The sequence below is a fragment of the Trichoderma reesei genome, assembly GCF_000167675.1.
Source record: "Trichoderma reesei QM6a unplaced genomic scaffold TRIREscaffold_6, whole genome shotgun sequence".
In the NCBI taxonomy this organism is placed as follows: domain Eukaryota; kingdom Fungi; phylum Ascomycota; class Sordariomycetes; order Hypocreales; family Hypocreaceae; genus Trichoderma; species Trichoderma reesei.
In genome coordinates this window covers 716,075-730,666 of record NW_006711153.1, presented here as the reverse complement: position 1 = coordinate 730,666, position 14,592 = coordinate 716,075, and the positions used below count along the sequence as shown (strand labels likewise).

The 14,592-nt window shown below is 55.3% G+C and overlaps 2 protein-coding genes across 2 annotated transcripts; one reads left to right on the top strand and one right to left on the bottom strand.

The window, feature by feature from the left end:
* Positions 1-2,873: 2,873 nt before the first annotated feature.
* TRIREDRAFT_121196 (uncharacterized protein) lies at positions 2,874-11,377 on the bottom strand (the record flags this gene model as incomplete). Its single annotated transcript, XM_006964090.1, has 3 exons — positions 2,874-7,865; positions 8,425-11,239; positions 11,280-11,377. The coding sequence occupies 3 exons, from the start codon at positions 11,375-11,377 to the stop codon at positions 3,081-3,083; spliced, it is 7,698 nt and encodes a 2,565-aa protein (XP_006964152.1). The 3' UTR covers positions 2,874-3,080.
* A 1,650-nt stretch (positions 11,378-13,027) lies between these two features.
* Positions 13,028-14,152, top strand: TRIREDRAFT_3340 (t-SNARE syntaxin; the record flags this gene model as incomplete). The annotated part of the gene is made up of 3 exons (XM_006963948.1): positions 13,028-13,265; positions 13,348-14,050; positions 14,128-14,152. The coding sequence occupies 3 exons, from the start codon at positions 13,028-13,030 to the stop codon at positions 14,150-14,152; spliced, it is 966 nt and encodes a 321-aa protein (XP_006964010.1).
* Between the last annotated feature and the right edge of the window lie 440 nt (positions 14,153-14,592).

Here is a 14,592-nt window from a genome sequence, read left to right as displayed (position 1 = left end):
GACCATGCTATGGACGAATTGGTATGTTGACGTGATGCCCAAATGCACGCACGCACATCACAGCACCACATACATAACACACATACGTCAATCGAAAGGGGACCAAGGCGATCTGGAGCTGTTTTCCAGGTTTGGGCGCCTTCTTCTCCTCACTCCCAACTGGGTCCTTTGGTTGGCCTCTGGCTGGGTCAAAGGGCGGGTTTGGCCTAGCTGGTGGAGAATCCGATGCACGAGGCACATGGATGTCTTTGTAGGTACTGCGTACATGTATGTACTGTATGTAGGCATGTACATTCGAGATAACCGGGGGAGGAAATGGTGGATCAGGGGAGAGGCGAGTCAAGGGATCGCGCGTTTGCAGGCAGGCTGGCAGGGTCCCCCAGCATGTTGTTTGTGTATTACAGTAGCTGCATGTTTTGGCAGCTGTGTGGTACTGCCAGATGCTGTGTACATATCTCACAGAGCCAAAGGTACACAGATACCTACCTAGGTAGTGTACAGGTCAAGCTCAAAATGAGGCTATCGGGGGGGCCCCGTGGATATAATTCTTTCTTGAGGCGAAGGAAGAAGAAGGAGGAGAAAGTGTGATATGCTTTCGCTACTGCAGATGCGAGAGTGCTCGGCAAGGTACGAACTACTTGCTTTTCTTGCAACTGCACTTTTGCTGCGACGCTCCCCGATAACCCTAACCCAGATCAGGAAGTACTTTCCCAATGCAGCATGCCGTTCCGTACCATGTCGCCGAGGCGGGAATCAAAGGTCTTGTCGCATCTCTCCTAACTAAACAGCATGTACATAGTACTCCTTATTATTCGACTTTCGATCTTGTATGCATCAATCAATCTTTTGACATGTCTTGGCTCGTCATCTGTTGCGAATTTTCTGTCACATCAGTTGATGCTCTTCCCTTTTTTTTCTTCTTCTCCCTCTTGAATCACGAGCTGAACAAGCTGGACACTAATGACGAACGGCTGACGCTAACGCCCCGCTCCCGTATCTCCAATTCGTACCTGTACTTTACCCGCAAGACGCTCTGCAGCTAGCGCTCCGTATTCGCACATGTATCCTGTACACAGCCGGAGGCGCAAGTCTTGGCGGTAGGTCATGATCCGTTTTCCTCTTTCCTCCCTCGTTGTGGTCTTGAATCTCTCAAACTTGGTTCTTTTATATCACTCATCACTGGTACTTGCAAGAGCCTTGAAGTAGCCTGGCGGGCGATCACAGAGGCCAAGTCTTGGGTGCAAATATGCCGGAAAATACCACTGGTATTACTGTACATGGATTAGCTCTCGTTGGGTATACATACAAGTACCTGCACATTCGAGCTGCAGTCATCTAATAGTGGAAGCGTCTCGCGCATGCAGCACATCACATGTACTTCCAGCAGGTACGAGTACCTTACCTGGGGCTCCATCAGGACACAGCACCTACATACGAGTACATGTGCAGCCTCGCTGCTCCCTGCAGTGCCTACTGTAATAGTAAGTACAGACACAGCGCATCCAGGCCCTGGAGAAGCGCGTCAGGTGCTCAGCTACAGGGGGTCCCCAGCCTGACCCGCCTTTGCCCGCTTCCAGCCTGCTGCAACTGGAATCCAGTAGCCTCCAGTTCCAGCAATCTTCCACTCCTTGGTTCTCCATTGCCTCTCTCGCGCTTCTGATGCTGCTCAAGAAAAAGGATCACAGAAGCTTCGAGTCCTTTTAGCCGGCTGAATCCATACAAGTACTACCAGTATCGTACAAGTTGTTGAGCTTGTTGAGGCTTCAACCGCAGGGTCAACGGCGCACAGTGTCTCTTTGTGTCAAGCCTCTCTTGCTTTCCAGAACCAACTACTATACATAATACTACTAGATAGATACGAAGGTAAGTTGTTCTGCTTCATGTCTTGTGCCGTCTTGTCTGTCTCTGTTGCCTCAATCCTTCCTTGCCTTGAACAACGCATCAGACACGCATCCCATCGTCGCCCAACGCACAGCTGGACTGGCCGCTTGACGAACCCTTTGATCCAGCAAATCCTCCATTCAAAGCGACCCTCGGCATCAAAGCCTCACAGCATCAATCAGCAAAAGGCCCCTTCCCCTCCCCCCGCTACGACCCAACCGCCCGAACCGCCACCCACCTGCTTCCTTCGTACAGCTTACCTTATTGTCTCCGAGCCAAGGCATATCCATCAATAAACAGAGCTATCTTCCATCCCAGCTGCCAGCATCGTCCACCAGAAGAGCAGGTGATGGCGAAGTAGCATATGAAGTGCTTTTGCTCGTTCGTGGTCCCTTGCATGTGTGTACATACATACTACCTAGGTGCCTCCCTAAGGTAGGTATGTAGTATCAATAAGGCCCTAGGACGACTTACCAGTATTTGTTCGCTACCAACACCCCAATTCCATCAGGCTACCTGGTTTCGTCTCTCCCAGCGACATCGATGAGCATGAACCCGCTACCTGAAACCTGACGAGGGTCGCCAGGCTCAGTTCGCGCCCCGTCTCGTATCGTATCACATCACTATCTCAGCTACTAGCCGGGACGAGGGCGTCATCACCGGGATACATACAATATGTACCTTACAATCGGACCTAGGAAGTACCTACCACCTCTAGCATATCTGCTGTACGATGCCATCGAGTGTCCAATTCACACATTTCACAGGAACCCGACGGCAATGCGCAGGTGGCTGTGACACTGTTTGCTCACTAGGCCAAAATGGCCAATAGAGACAACGCGGATCGATGGAAGAAACCACGTCGGATACTATTATTATCGCAGTCTGCTATGAACAAATCCCCCGTGTGTCATCTAAATGGTTGCAACTCAACATAAAAAAATTCGACGTGAATGGCCGTCTTGTATGTAGCACTGATGGATGATCCTTGCGACATCGCTCGCTCGCTCGCTTGCTTCCGCAGCAATGCATATGAACAAATGAAAGTGCATGGGGTATCTGAAATGACACGTGTGCTCCGTTTCGACAAGACAAGTATCGAGATGAACAAAGGAACAACGAAAAGACCACTCTTCCACGTCTAATCATATATACCTGTGCTCATATCGTATCCACGAGCGACCCAGGAGCCCCCTTCATCAATCTTCCTTCCAATCTGCAAATTCCGGCTCGCCGAACGGATTCCATTCTTGTCCGGGATAGCTCGTTGCGCTCATCTTGGGCTCAAAATCCTCTGGCTCGTAGTAAATCTTCTCCTCTTGGGATGCCAGTCTAATGGCTCGCTTTCGTGCTTCTTCAGTATCTTCCAGCTCAGCCACCACACCGGTGCTTGCCGGCGGCAGATCTGGCTTGACCTCCGCCGCTTTCGAGGTTTCTGCCTCTTCCTTTGGCACTGCCTCAGAGCTGCCAGACGACTTATCTGCAGCGCCGGGCACTACCTTGGGCGTAGCATCGTAGAGATTCTCCTCCACCAATTGCCGAGCTTTCTCGACATCTATGTCAAGGTTCAAAGCCGGAGTTGGCTCAGCTGTCACTTCCGAATTGGGCTCGGGCTTGATGCCAGGCTTCTGATCGGCTCCTACCGACACAGCTGGGCTTCGTGGAGCAGATCGAGTGCCGTCCACAACAGACGGATTCCCTTTCTCGGACGGCTGTGGGCTTCCTGGATGCGACACTCCAAGGTTGCTGCCCGAACCGGTGGTGGGCCGCGGCTCAAGTTTGCTGGCGTAACTCCCCTGAGAGCTGTGCCTGTTGTGCTGACTCAACTGCGTGTTGAATGAACCCGTGCTACGGGCATCATAATAGTCGGCCCGTGAATCAGAGAAAACCCTCATATGAGAAGACCTCTCATTCGGCACAGGTGCTGATACTGGGCCTTGAGCCGTCCGGAGGGATGGCGATTGCAAGGTCTGAAGCTGGTAATTGGACATGAGAGGAGGATGGCCAGCCTGCCATCCCTGCTGTGGTTGTACATGTGGATAGGGACGAGGGTGTTGCTGCAATGGGTGCAGTTGCTGTGGCTGGGGAGCAAACTGACCGGGCGGCATTTGACGTCGAAGGTTCTGGTGGTATGGCGACGGTATTGTAGTGCCCTCGCCATGCACCGCCGCATATCCCCTGGGAATAGGTACCGTCTCATAACGCGGCTCTGATGAGCGAGTCTGAATTCGAGGCGGCGCACTCTGCTGTGGAGGCACAGGAGACATCGTCTTGGCTCTAGGAAGATTGGGGGGCTGTCCAGATGCCTGCAGATATTGGCCATTGTTGGCCGGCATAGCATCAGGGCGCGGCCCCTGTATTTGTCCTGGCTGCAGCTGATATCCTTGAGTGTAAGTATGGGAGCCCGGGTTTTGTGACTGCCCGGGAGGTGGCTGCACGCTGCCCTGAGTCTGCGTGCTCTCTACCTGTTTGGGCGTTCGCCTGAGGGCGCCAAGCAACTTGTTGCCCCTGATCTTGTCCGCCACAGCAGTCTTGTTCTGGCCGGGGTTCAGGCTCTGTTGCTGTGGATGCTGCTGCTGCTGCTGCTGCTGCTGTTGCTGCGGCTGCTGAGTCCTTTGGGAGATTTGCTCCGTCATTCGGTTTCTAAGTCCTTTCCAACGTGATGCTTGGCCGTCTTTCTGTTGTGTTGCAGCCTCTTGGGGTTGGGTAGACGCTCGCCCGAGTGGCCCAGGAAGTCCTGGGGTCAAGTGTTGCGGCACAGATCGAACTGGGTGCATTGTTGTCGACATATCTGAAGCGACAGATGCATTGGACAGGCTCGCCGAAGGTGGGTATTGAGGCCGCAGCTGCTGTGGTGCCTGCGTACCTGCAAGCAGGGGGGATGCCGAAGTAGGGAAGTTCCGCTGCTCTGCTGTGTCAACAAGATGCTGCTGAGGCTCGGATCTGGTGTGAGACCGAGGAGTGGCTGGAGGCTCAGTGTTTTGCGTATCCGGCGGGTTGACGGCCGCCGAGGCTGGCGAATGAAGCTGTTCATGTCGAGATACCGGCGTTGCGGCTTTGCTCGACACCTGAGACTTTGCAACTTGCGGCGAAGGCTCCGGAGATAGAGCCACACTACCTTCGGCTTGATGCACAGAGCTTTCTCCCTGCAGAACAGACTTGACATCGGATCTCTCGCGGAGAGAAGAAACAGATGGGAAAGAGTGGACCGATGGTGGAGGTATGTTGTGAGAAACAGTGTGGTGAATGACAGAACGGCCAGCAGCAAGGTCAGAGTCCGAGGCCAGAGGAGGTGCCTCGGGAGGAGGAGTAATCAGAACGCCCTCGACAATCTCGTCGTGCTCCGAAGTACGGCTTTGTGGTTGAACGATGGCTTGCTCTTCGGTTTTGGACGTGGATACAATGGATATATCCGGGGATACTGTCTGTGATCTCAGCACATCTTCTTCGCTAACATCATCCCTCTTAACAGAGAGGGGCGGCATTTTCTCCTGAAACGCAAACTCTTGGGCCCTTGGAGTCTTTTCCCCCGTCGTAGACCCCACTTGAGACGTGGGCGAGGTCTCCAGAGTCTCCAGAGCCACGTCTCCAGAAACCCGCCGGCCCTCTGCAGCAGCCAAGTTCCCAACCTGCGGACCTGTCTGTGGGATGACGGCACGAGCCACTGGGGTAGTGGTGGAGAGCGGGGGCTGGTGGTTGTTTTGAGCTGTCTGTCGTCCGGAATCCAGAGCCATGATCTGTGACAGCGGCGTGATTTGAGGCAAGGCAAACCCTAGCGAGGCAGATGATTTCTCCTGGCCATTAGCTGCAGGGGAGGCTTTAGAATTACCAAATGGTATCTGCGTAGGCTGTTCGAGCGCATGTTGCTGCTGCCGCTGCTGCTTACTCTCCTCCCCCTCCTCCTCCTCCTCCTCGCGGCCGTAGTTCTGAAAAGACTCTTCAAACCCTAGGCTCGACATGGAACCTAGTCGATCTGAAGCAAAATCCAAAGAGGGTAGTTGAATGGACGGCCGAAAAACAGCGGCCGCCTGGTCCTGTGTCTGGGAAGTTTGCCTGTGGTCATCAGTGTGCTGCCTGGGTATCGCGCCCAGTGAAGCACGATCTTGGCGAGAGCGAGAGAATAGGCCTGTGATTCCTGACACTTTGGCAATATCGGATATCCGTCTCTTATGCGCAGCCCCGCCGTCTCGGCCATCACCAGCAGACTCAAAGGCGGCGTTCGAAGTGGATGAGCGAGAGAAGTTCCCCGGGCCTATCCTGAACTGTCCAGCACCAAAGAAGGCGCGCTTACGCTCCTCACGAGGATCAGCGGGCGGCTCGCCGCCAGCCGACCGTGTATCTCGCTGACGCGCTTGGTGGGTCGTGTCCTCTTCCCTCCGAATCGCCTGTTCGGTTGACGAAGGACGACCAGAGAAGCCAAGGAAGCTGGCCCGCTTCTTCCTGCGATCAGCGGTATCCTCCGTGGCCACACTAGTTTCCGAAACCTCATCCCCTCGAAGCTGCAAGGAGGGGGGTCTGGCTTCGGTGACAGAGCCTCGGCGTTCTCGCGAAGTAGCCCTCGCAAGCCGGGTTCCAATTTCCTTGAATATGCCCGAGTTCCTCCTGCGTCCACGATCGTCGGACTCCGGCCCTCCTTGTTGCTGTCGTGGAGCGGCTGCTCCCTCTCTAGGCGGGCGGTTCTGCATTTGGGGCGGGAATCCTTGACCGCGGTTATGTTGCCGCGGATCCTGGCCGTGAGATAGCTGAAACAGCTCGGGATAGCGTCGAGCAGACGATGGAGGCACATCGCTTCTGAATCGAGCAGGCGGGCCCTGGGGAGCAGGCACCGGGGCGGCCGGGAATTCCAATCCAAGTTCCTTGTCGTAGCCATAGTAGGCATTCTGCTGAGCAAAGTCTGTGCCAGAGCGCTTTTTGGTGAGATGAAGTGGCTCGGCCAGGTGACTCTCTTCGAGCTTCCACGGGCCGGCGGGGGGCAGTTTCTGAACTAGGCTACCTAGCATAGGCGCGGCCGGGACAAACTGAGGTCCATGCTCACCAGGAAAATGCTCCCTCTGTTGCTGCTGTTGCCCTGCATGGTGAGGTTGTTGAGGCTGCTGTGGATGAGGGTGATGGGGATAATGGAGATGGCCTGCGTTGGTAGTTTGTTCCGGGCCAAATCTCGGGTCTGCACCTGTCACTGCCTCTATATCCTGCTTCGACGCATCGACGGCGCCGACAGGGGAGAAGAGAGAGGCGTTAAGGTCAGCACCATCACCTCCCAAGCCGCCGACATCCTCGTCATCGTCTAGGGCAAAGCGTTCAGAAGCCCTCCGTGCCTTTGATTTTGTGCCAAACGTCGAGCCCCTCCTGATGGGCGGCAAGCCGATGAAAGACGAGTTGCGCTTTGGCGCACCCGATCCGTCCAGGGGCAGGTTCTGAATGGGGGGTTGGCCTTGAATTTGAGTTTGTGGCTGGGCCGCGTCATGGTCGGCTCCAGGGCCAATTGCGGGAGCGGAACTGGTATTCACCATTGCTCTGAAGGACGAAGACATTCTGTTGGCCCGGCTCCGTTCACCCTGATGCTGAACCATGACCCAATCATCCGGCGTCACTGTATCCGGAGTCGAGTCGGAGATTCTTTGGCCAGTAGAGAACAGGTTCTCTCCTTCATCGGCTGACGCATGAGGCCCGTGGAAGAAATTGCTGGCGGTTGATAATTGGCCCGGTCTGACGTGTTCCTCGCCAGGCTGCTTCACGGCTGACGGGTCGAGGTCTGGCGTGTTGTCATTCGAGACACTCCACGGAAAGGCGGATCCGGGGCCAGATGCAGCATCCAAGGGGGAGACCGGGGACGGGTCGGGCAGCTGTGGCGGTGTCGTGGAGATGTCATCGCTGGAATGTGGGGCAGGATCGTCTTCTCGGGGTCTTGGTTCGAGGCTAAAGCGCCAGGTCGATCGTCGCTGTGCTTTGTTCGGGGTCGGATGGTCCGGAGTGATGATATCAACCTAGTTGTTTGAGAAAAGAGGGAAGTTAACACGCATTCATCACATCGTGGTGAGTTTCGAAAGAGAAGAAAAAGAAATTCCCCTTGGACAGTGATATCGGAGAGGGGTGTGTGTGTGCATGTGAATGGGTGTATGTGTATGTAGATATGTGTGTATGTATATAGTTTGGTGGGCTGGGCTGAAGAGGGTGTACATCAGGGAAAAGGGGGTGCGTGAGGGAACAATGGGTGAGAGAGGGCGTGGTTCGTGTTTGCCGTGTAAATCCTATCTTCATAGACATGCCACCGTTCACATCATGGTGCCCCAATTTCTAGTCCTGAATAAGGGAAGGGCGGGTACACAGGATGTCTCCATTCTCGGGAGCATCGTTCAAGACAACCGAATCGTATCAGGAAGATGAGTAAGAGTATCCAAAAAGGAAAGGAGGAGAGGACAAGAAGAAGAGGTTGAGAGAAGAAGAAGAAGAAAAAGTATTATTCTGTCGAGGGAATGAAGAGGAAAGAGAAGGGCCCACTCACTGCGAGTAGGGTCTGGAGAGAAAAATCAATCAATGAAATACCTTGTCCCCGCTTCCGCGCAGTTTGCTTTTGCCCTTGCTCAACAGTCCCTTGCCCATCTTTCCAGCCGAATGCATGAATTCCTTGCTCTTGGTGCCGATCTGGTTGCCCGAATGGCCAAAGGCACTGCCAGACATCTGGGATGGCATCGACAGTCCACCCAACCTCGAGCGGCCACCACCGCCTCCGCTACCGCCACCTCCACCCCCTCCGACTTGTGGCACAGACGTGCTGGGCGAGCTAGCGTTAAGATATTGCTGGTAATAGGGCTGTTGCTGGCTTGAGATTTGAGACCCGGCCGGCAAGGAGGCGTCGTTGGTCGCTTGAGATATCAAGTGGCCGCCCGGAGCAGAGATGGATGCCGAAAGGTCGGGATGCTCAGTGGTCATATACAGTAGCCAGCTCTGCAGGCCAGAGTCTCTTGCAGCCAGAGCCTGGCGAGCCTCATTGTATTTTGCGATCCTCTCTGCGGGCGTCGACAGCCCCATGATCTCTCGGAAGCTCATGGCTTTGGTCTGTGCATGCGGGTTTGGATTAGGGGCAGGGGCTTGTGGAGCCGGCACGGATGCTGCAGAAGTCGGTGAAGACACGGCCGGGTGAGATTCCGGGGGCGGAGGTGGAGTTCCTGTCACCAAACTGATGGCACCCTGTTCTGCGAGCAGCTTTTCTTCGGCGATGGACAACCGCGCCTGGTCGCGAGCCGTGGTGGACGGCCTGTCGCTCTTCACCGACACAGATACGGGAGACGGAGGCTCAGGAAGCGATGGATCATGTCCTGGCAGAGCACCTGAAGTCTGCAGCGCCAGGCCTCCCGAGCCGGATCCCGTCGCTGCTGGTGGTGCCTGCGACAGCTGAGAAACAGGGCTATGGCTACGAGATTCGTTACCCACGTTCGTCACGGACGGCTCAAACGGTCTCAGGTGAAGCGCGGGAGCAGATGAGCCATCGCCCGTTGCCTGAGCCGGAGTCGTGGGAGTAGGAGTGCGCTGTTCCTCTTCGGCCTCCCAGGAGAATCTGCGTCTAAGAGTCGACGGCGGTTGCTGTTCATTCTGCTGTTCTGGCTGTTCTTTGAGCAATTGCTGAGACTGCTGAGGAGACAAAATCGAATCAAAGGTAACCGTAGTCGCTGCCGGAGGCGGAGGCGTGGAATTCGTGGCCAACTGCAGTCCTGGCTGGGCCGAATGAGCAGGCTCCGTCTCCGGAGCCGACGGTGTGCTCTGGAGATCCTCGGGCGGCGGCACTGGCAGATGTTCATGGCCTAGACTCGGATCGTCCCCGGTGTCTGCCCAGTAGCTGTCATAGTCCATCAGTGTATAGCTGCTCTCTCTGACGGCACTGCGGTCCCCCGGAGGGTGCAGCTGGGGGCCGTCACTAAGCTTGACTTCGGCAGGAGTCGCGCCAGAGGGGCTGAGCGTCCGCATAATCTCATCACTGAGGACGTCGCTCTCCTTCACCGGACTGTCCTTCAGAGGAGATGATTCGGCCGTGCTGTAAGTCTGCACTCTGTGGAACGACTGAGGTCCATCCAAATCAGGCAGAGTTTCTCCCCTGCCAGGCTGAAGAGGCTCCGTAGGGGTAATTTTGGTACCTTGAGAATCAAACAAGGCATCTGCAGCGTGCGTCTCATGGGGGCTAGGGGTTCGCAAAGGGGGAATGTCCGGAAGATTCCTGCCAGGAAACAGATTGTTTGGTTGAGAAAGAGGAGCGCCTCCTGGCGCTTCGGAGTGATCCTCTTCCTCGGCCGGCACCGCAGGGGGCTTCCAGCGCGACTGGTTGGCACTGGGGATGTCGGGGCTAGATTCAATCACCGGAGGAATATTTGGCGCGTTTTGGCTTGCCGAAGAAGAGAATAGGTCAGCGCCAAAGGCGGACATGCGAGCAAGGTCTGGCAGCTTGGGGCTAACGGACATGCGTCCGCGATCAATCCCAGCTTGAGACTCAATATCCAGACGAGCTGTTTGATTGTCCGACTGGCCAGCATGAAGGGAACCGTCGTCTCTTTCCCAAGTGTCACGCCTATCCGCGCCAGACAGTGGTTGGGGGGCAGATCCGGACCAACCTCCACTGGTTGAGGGTATAACAGGAGCCGGTGCTAAAGGTTGATGCTCGTTGTCATCGTTGAGACGGCTGTAGTTATCGGGCGAGTAGATGATGGGGGGAGGTTGATCTGCAGGTGGTGCCGACGGTGCGGAGATATGGGGCGACAAAGAGCGATTGCCAACAGGAGGCGTGGGCGTGGGCGTGGGCTTTATAGAGCGCTCAAAGCTGGAAGACCGTGACACATCATAGCCGCCGGGACCTTGTTGTTGCTGATCTTGTAGCTGCGTGTGCGAAGGTAGCTGGGCGATACCGGCTAGCGACAGGTTGCTATCGCCGTCACGTCCGTGGGAGGCGGTCACGGACTGCGGTGATACAGCATGGCCACTGGCAATGGACTCGGAGGCGCTGCGAATCGAGACGTCTGATACGTCGGGAGAAGAGACTCCTATCCGCGGTGGCTGGCCGGCTGGCGGTGGTACTGCGGCAGGCTGCTGCTGCGACTGCTGGGCCTGTGTTCGCAGCGACGGCAGCGCACTCAGACTCGATGCTGGGCTGGGGGTATTGTGCCGAGAGTGTAGCAGGTCGGTGCCGGAGAACGTGCGCAGCGAAGGGTTGATTGGCGGAGGCGGCACAGGCTCCTGGTCAGACTCTTCGTCGAACTCGTCAGCTCCCCAGTCGTCGCCGTCATAGTTCTGGACCTTGGCCTCGACCCATTTTCTCGTCTTCTTCCGGCTCACGTTGACTTGATAGGTCGTCGTCGGCTGGGCCTGCGCGCTTCTGCAAAATCGAAAAGAAAGTCTGTCAGCGATCTCAAAACAATGCGATGCCGAGGGAGGGAGGGACGCGGGAGCGAGCGGAGCAGCCGTACAGAGACGTTTGGGCACGTTTCACTGGGTGATTGTACGAGTCCTCCATTGTGCCGTCGTGACTATGCGAAACCTCTTGATTTGTTCTATCTCAGAGCATGCTTCCACAGGCGGAGAAGGCGACAGGAGGCAGCCGAAATGCCTGGTTTCCCCCGCGTCCAGGCGGATAGCTGGTGCAAGCGACGGCTGTTGCCTCTCCCTCTGCGAAGTGCAAGTGATGGCACAGAGGGAGAATTGGAGACGGGGCGGACTTTGCGATTGCCAAAAAATTACGTGGTGGTCTGGAGCGGAGAAGCTGGTCGGCAAAGATGAATGGCGCAACGGAGGACCAACAGAGAGGATCAACAATCCGAGAGACGACGCTGGCGAGTGCAGACTAACTTGTCACGATGACAGACAAATAAACGCTGCGAATCCGAATAAGAGAAGAAGAAGTTACAGGGTTTCGGTGAGGAGGATGAGGAGGAGGAGGAGGAGGAGAGAGGAAGCGCGGCGATCGTCGTGGCAGGTTGAGGCCAATGCTCCTACCTACCTAGTACGAAATACCAGGAGGCAGGTGATATAGATGGTACAAAGTGCCTCGTACTTTCCTGTCGTTCAACTGCAGCAAGTGCAGCGGCACACTTGGGGAAAGGGAAGGCAGGAAGGAGGAGCCTTGAAAGTGGAAAACAAAAAAGGCTGGCGCGTCCGAACGGTGTGGCTGGTGCATCGGGAGCCGTCGAGGCAGGGGACAGGCATGAAGTGCGAAGCCGAAGTAATAATAATACAGACTTGAAGGGATGGAGAGAGCCGCATGCTTCAAGGTGCTGAACAAGGGTAGCAAGAGACTACGTCAACAGCGGCATCTTCGTCAAGGTACCTTCTGGTACAGCAGTAGGTAAGGCAAGGTAAGGCACTACTATGTTGGTCTTTCTTCCAGTTCTTACTACCTAGTGTTCCAAGTAGTACATCTGCCTGTACTCGAAGGTACGAGATGGAGGTAGACTGTGGCTATGCTCCTTTATCCGTTGGTCCACTTAACCATGGCCAAGGTACCCTCGCCGAGGCCAATACGAAGTATCTCCCCATGCCGCCAGCCCTGCGCAGCTACTTGTGGCCGCTGTCTCGCCCCCAGGCCGCACGTGTGGCGCCTTAGAGCCGTCGAAGCAACGTGGATTCATCAAATCCATCTCTCATCTCCCTGACGCTGCTAGCCGGCGACGAAACCATTCGAACCTCACAACCCCATCATTTGTTCATTTGCCGGCTTCGCTCCTTATACCTTCTTCGAGTCTACGTCTTACTCTGCCCAGAACCTCTTTTAATTAATCAATTCATCCTTGCCGCCATCAGCCGCCTGAATCGTCCCATTCCGAAGCGACCGATTTGCTTGCTGTTGCTGGTCCCTTTTAGCCCAGAGCTATTCAAACTCGATTTCCGATATTATTATAACGAACTACTCCATCTTTGACTCTGCTCGACGACTAATCAGCAAGAGGAAGCGAATCTTGCCGAGATTGCTCCCTCATCCTCCACCCCGGCTCGCGACCTGATCTCGATCTCAGGGCTGAACCTCGCCTCGAATCACGCCTCACACCATCGGTTGCCTTCCTAGTCGTTCGATCGCCAGACGCGCTGGTCGCAGTCCGGACACAACAGCACCCGGCAGGCGAACCCAAAATTCAAACAGGAGAAGCTATTGGCCTTGTTGTGCTACAGAATGGCTGTCGCCTCGATCCAGGACCGAACCGCGGAGTTCAAGTCGGTCCTTGCCCAGGCCCAGCGTCGCCAGAATGCGAACAAGGTGGGCTCGCAGCGGAGATCGCTGCTCAACGATGCGCAAAAGTCTGCCGCGAACGGAGATGCTCGAGCGAGGAGATCAGACTTTGCCCGGAAGGCCGCCGAGATTGGCAGAGGCATCGCGGCCACCATGGGCAAGCTGGAGAAGTTGGCGCAACGTGAGTCTCTCTGCGTGCACATGGATATGCTGATGGGTTAGAAAGCGTTACGAAGAATATCAGACTGACACTCTGGCCACAGTCGCAAAGCGTCGCACACTCTTCGATGACCGGCCGGTGGAAATCAACGAGCTCACCTTCGTCATCAAGCAGGACTTGTCGTCGCTCAACCAACAGATTGGCGCCCTGCAGGCAATGTCCAAGCAGCAGCACCCCAAGGCTGACCAGGAGGGCGAGCACAACAAGAACGTAGTGTATCTGCTGCAGGGCAAGTTGACGGATGTCTCTGTCAATTTCAAAGACGTGCTGGAAGCCCGGACAAAGAACATCCAAGCCTCGAGGTCGCGAACCGAGAACTTTATATCCACCGTGTCCCAGCATGCGCAGCCGTCGCTGCACCAATCCGCCTCGCCCCTGTACGGCACCCCCAATCGCGCGTCTCCTGCGCCTGGCAACGACACTCTCTCGCTGAATCCAGGCCCGATAGGGGACCAGCAGCTGTTAATGATGGAGGAGGCGAACCCCACCAACACGTATATCCAGCAGAGAGGCGAGGCCATTGAGGCCATTGAGCGGACAATCAACGAGCTGGGAGGCATCTTCAGCCAGCTGGCCACCATGGTATCCGAGCAGAGCGAGATGATTGAGCGGATCGACGCCAACACGGAAGATATTGTGGACAATGTGGAGGGGGCACAGCGCGAGCTGATGAAGTATTGGTCGAGAGTCTCCAGCAACCGATGGCTGATAGCAAAGATGTTTGGAGTTCTGATGATTTTCTTCTTGTAAGTGCTTCTTCCGAGGCGTTGCATCGCTCTTCTTCTTTCTACGAACCAAATGGCTAACTGGTATACGCGATCAGACTATGGGTTTTGGTCTCGGGGTAAAGAATGCCACTGGGGTTAATAGAGGCGATGCAGATGCAGCTGTACGGATACCAAGGGACGGTTATTTTTCCATTTTACTCTTTGCGGACATCTTTTTCTCATCCTCCGGCATGTATCACGTCGTGATGTGAAAGGATTTTTTTTCATGCTTCCCACGCCATTCCGGTTGCTGTCGTTGCGTACCATTTCTTCTGTGTTTTTTTTTTTTTTTTTCTCTCTCTGTCTATTCCATTTATTTTCGTCTTGTGTCGTTCTTCTCTCAAGGCATCGCAGGCTCTATTGTAGAATTAGAGGCGAAAGCGGCAGCATCAAGGAGGTGCTCGAGAATCAACCGGCGTTTTGGGGGGATCAGGACATCCTTTGCTTTTGTCGTCACCAAATATATGGCCTTTAACGTCTTGGAGACCGTAAGATGTGTGTGTAATAGCAATACGCATCCC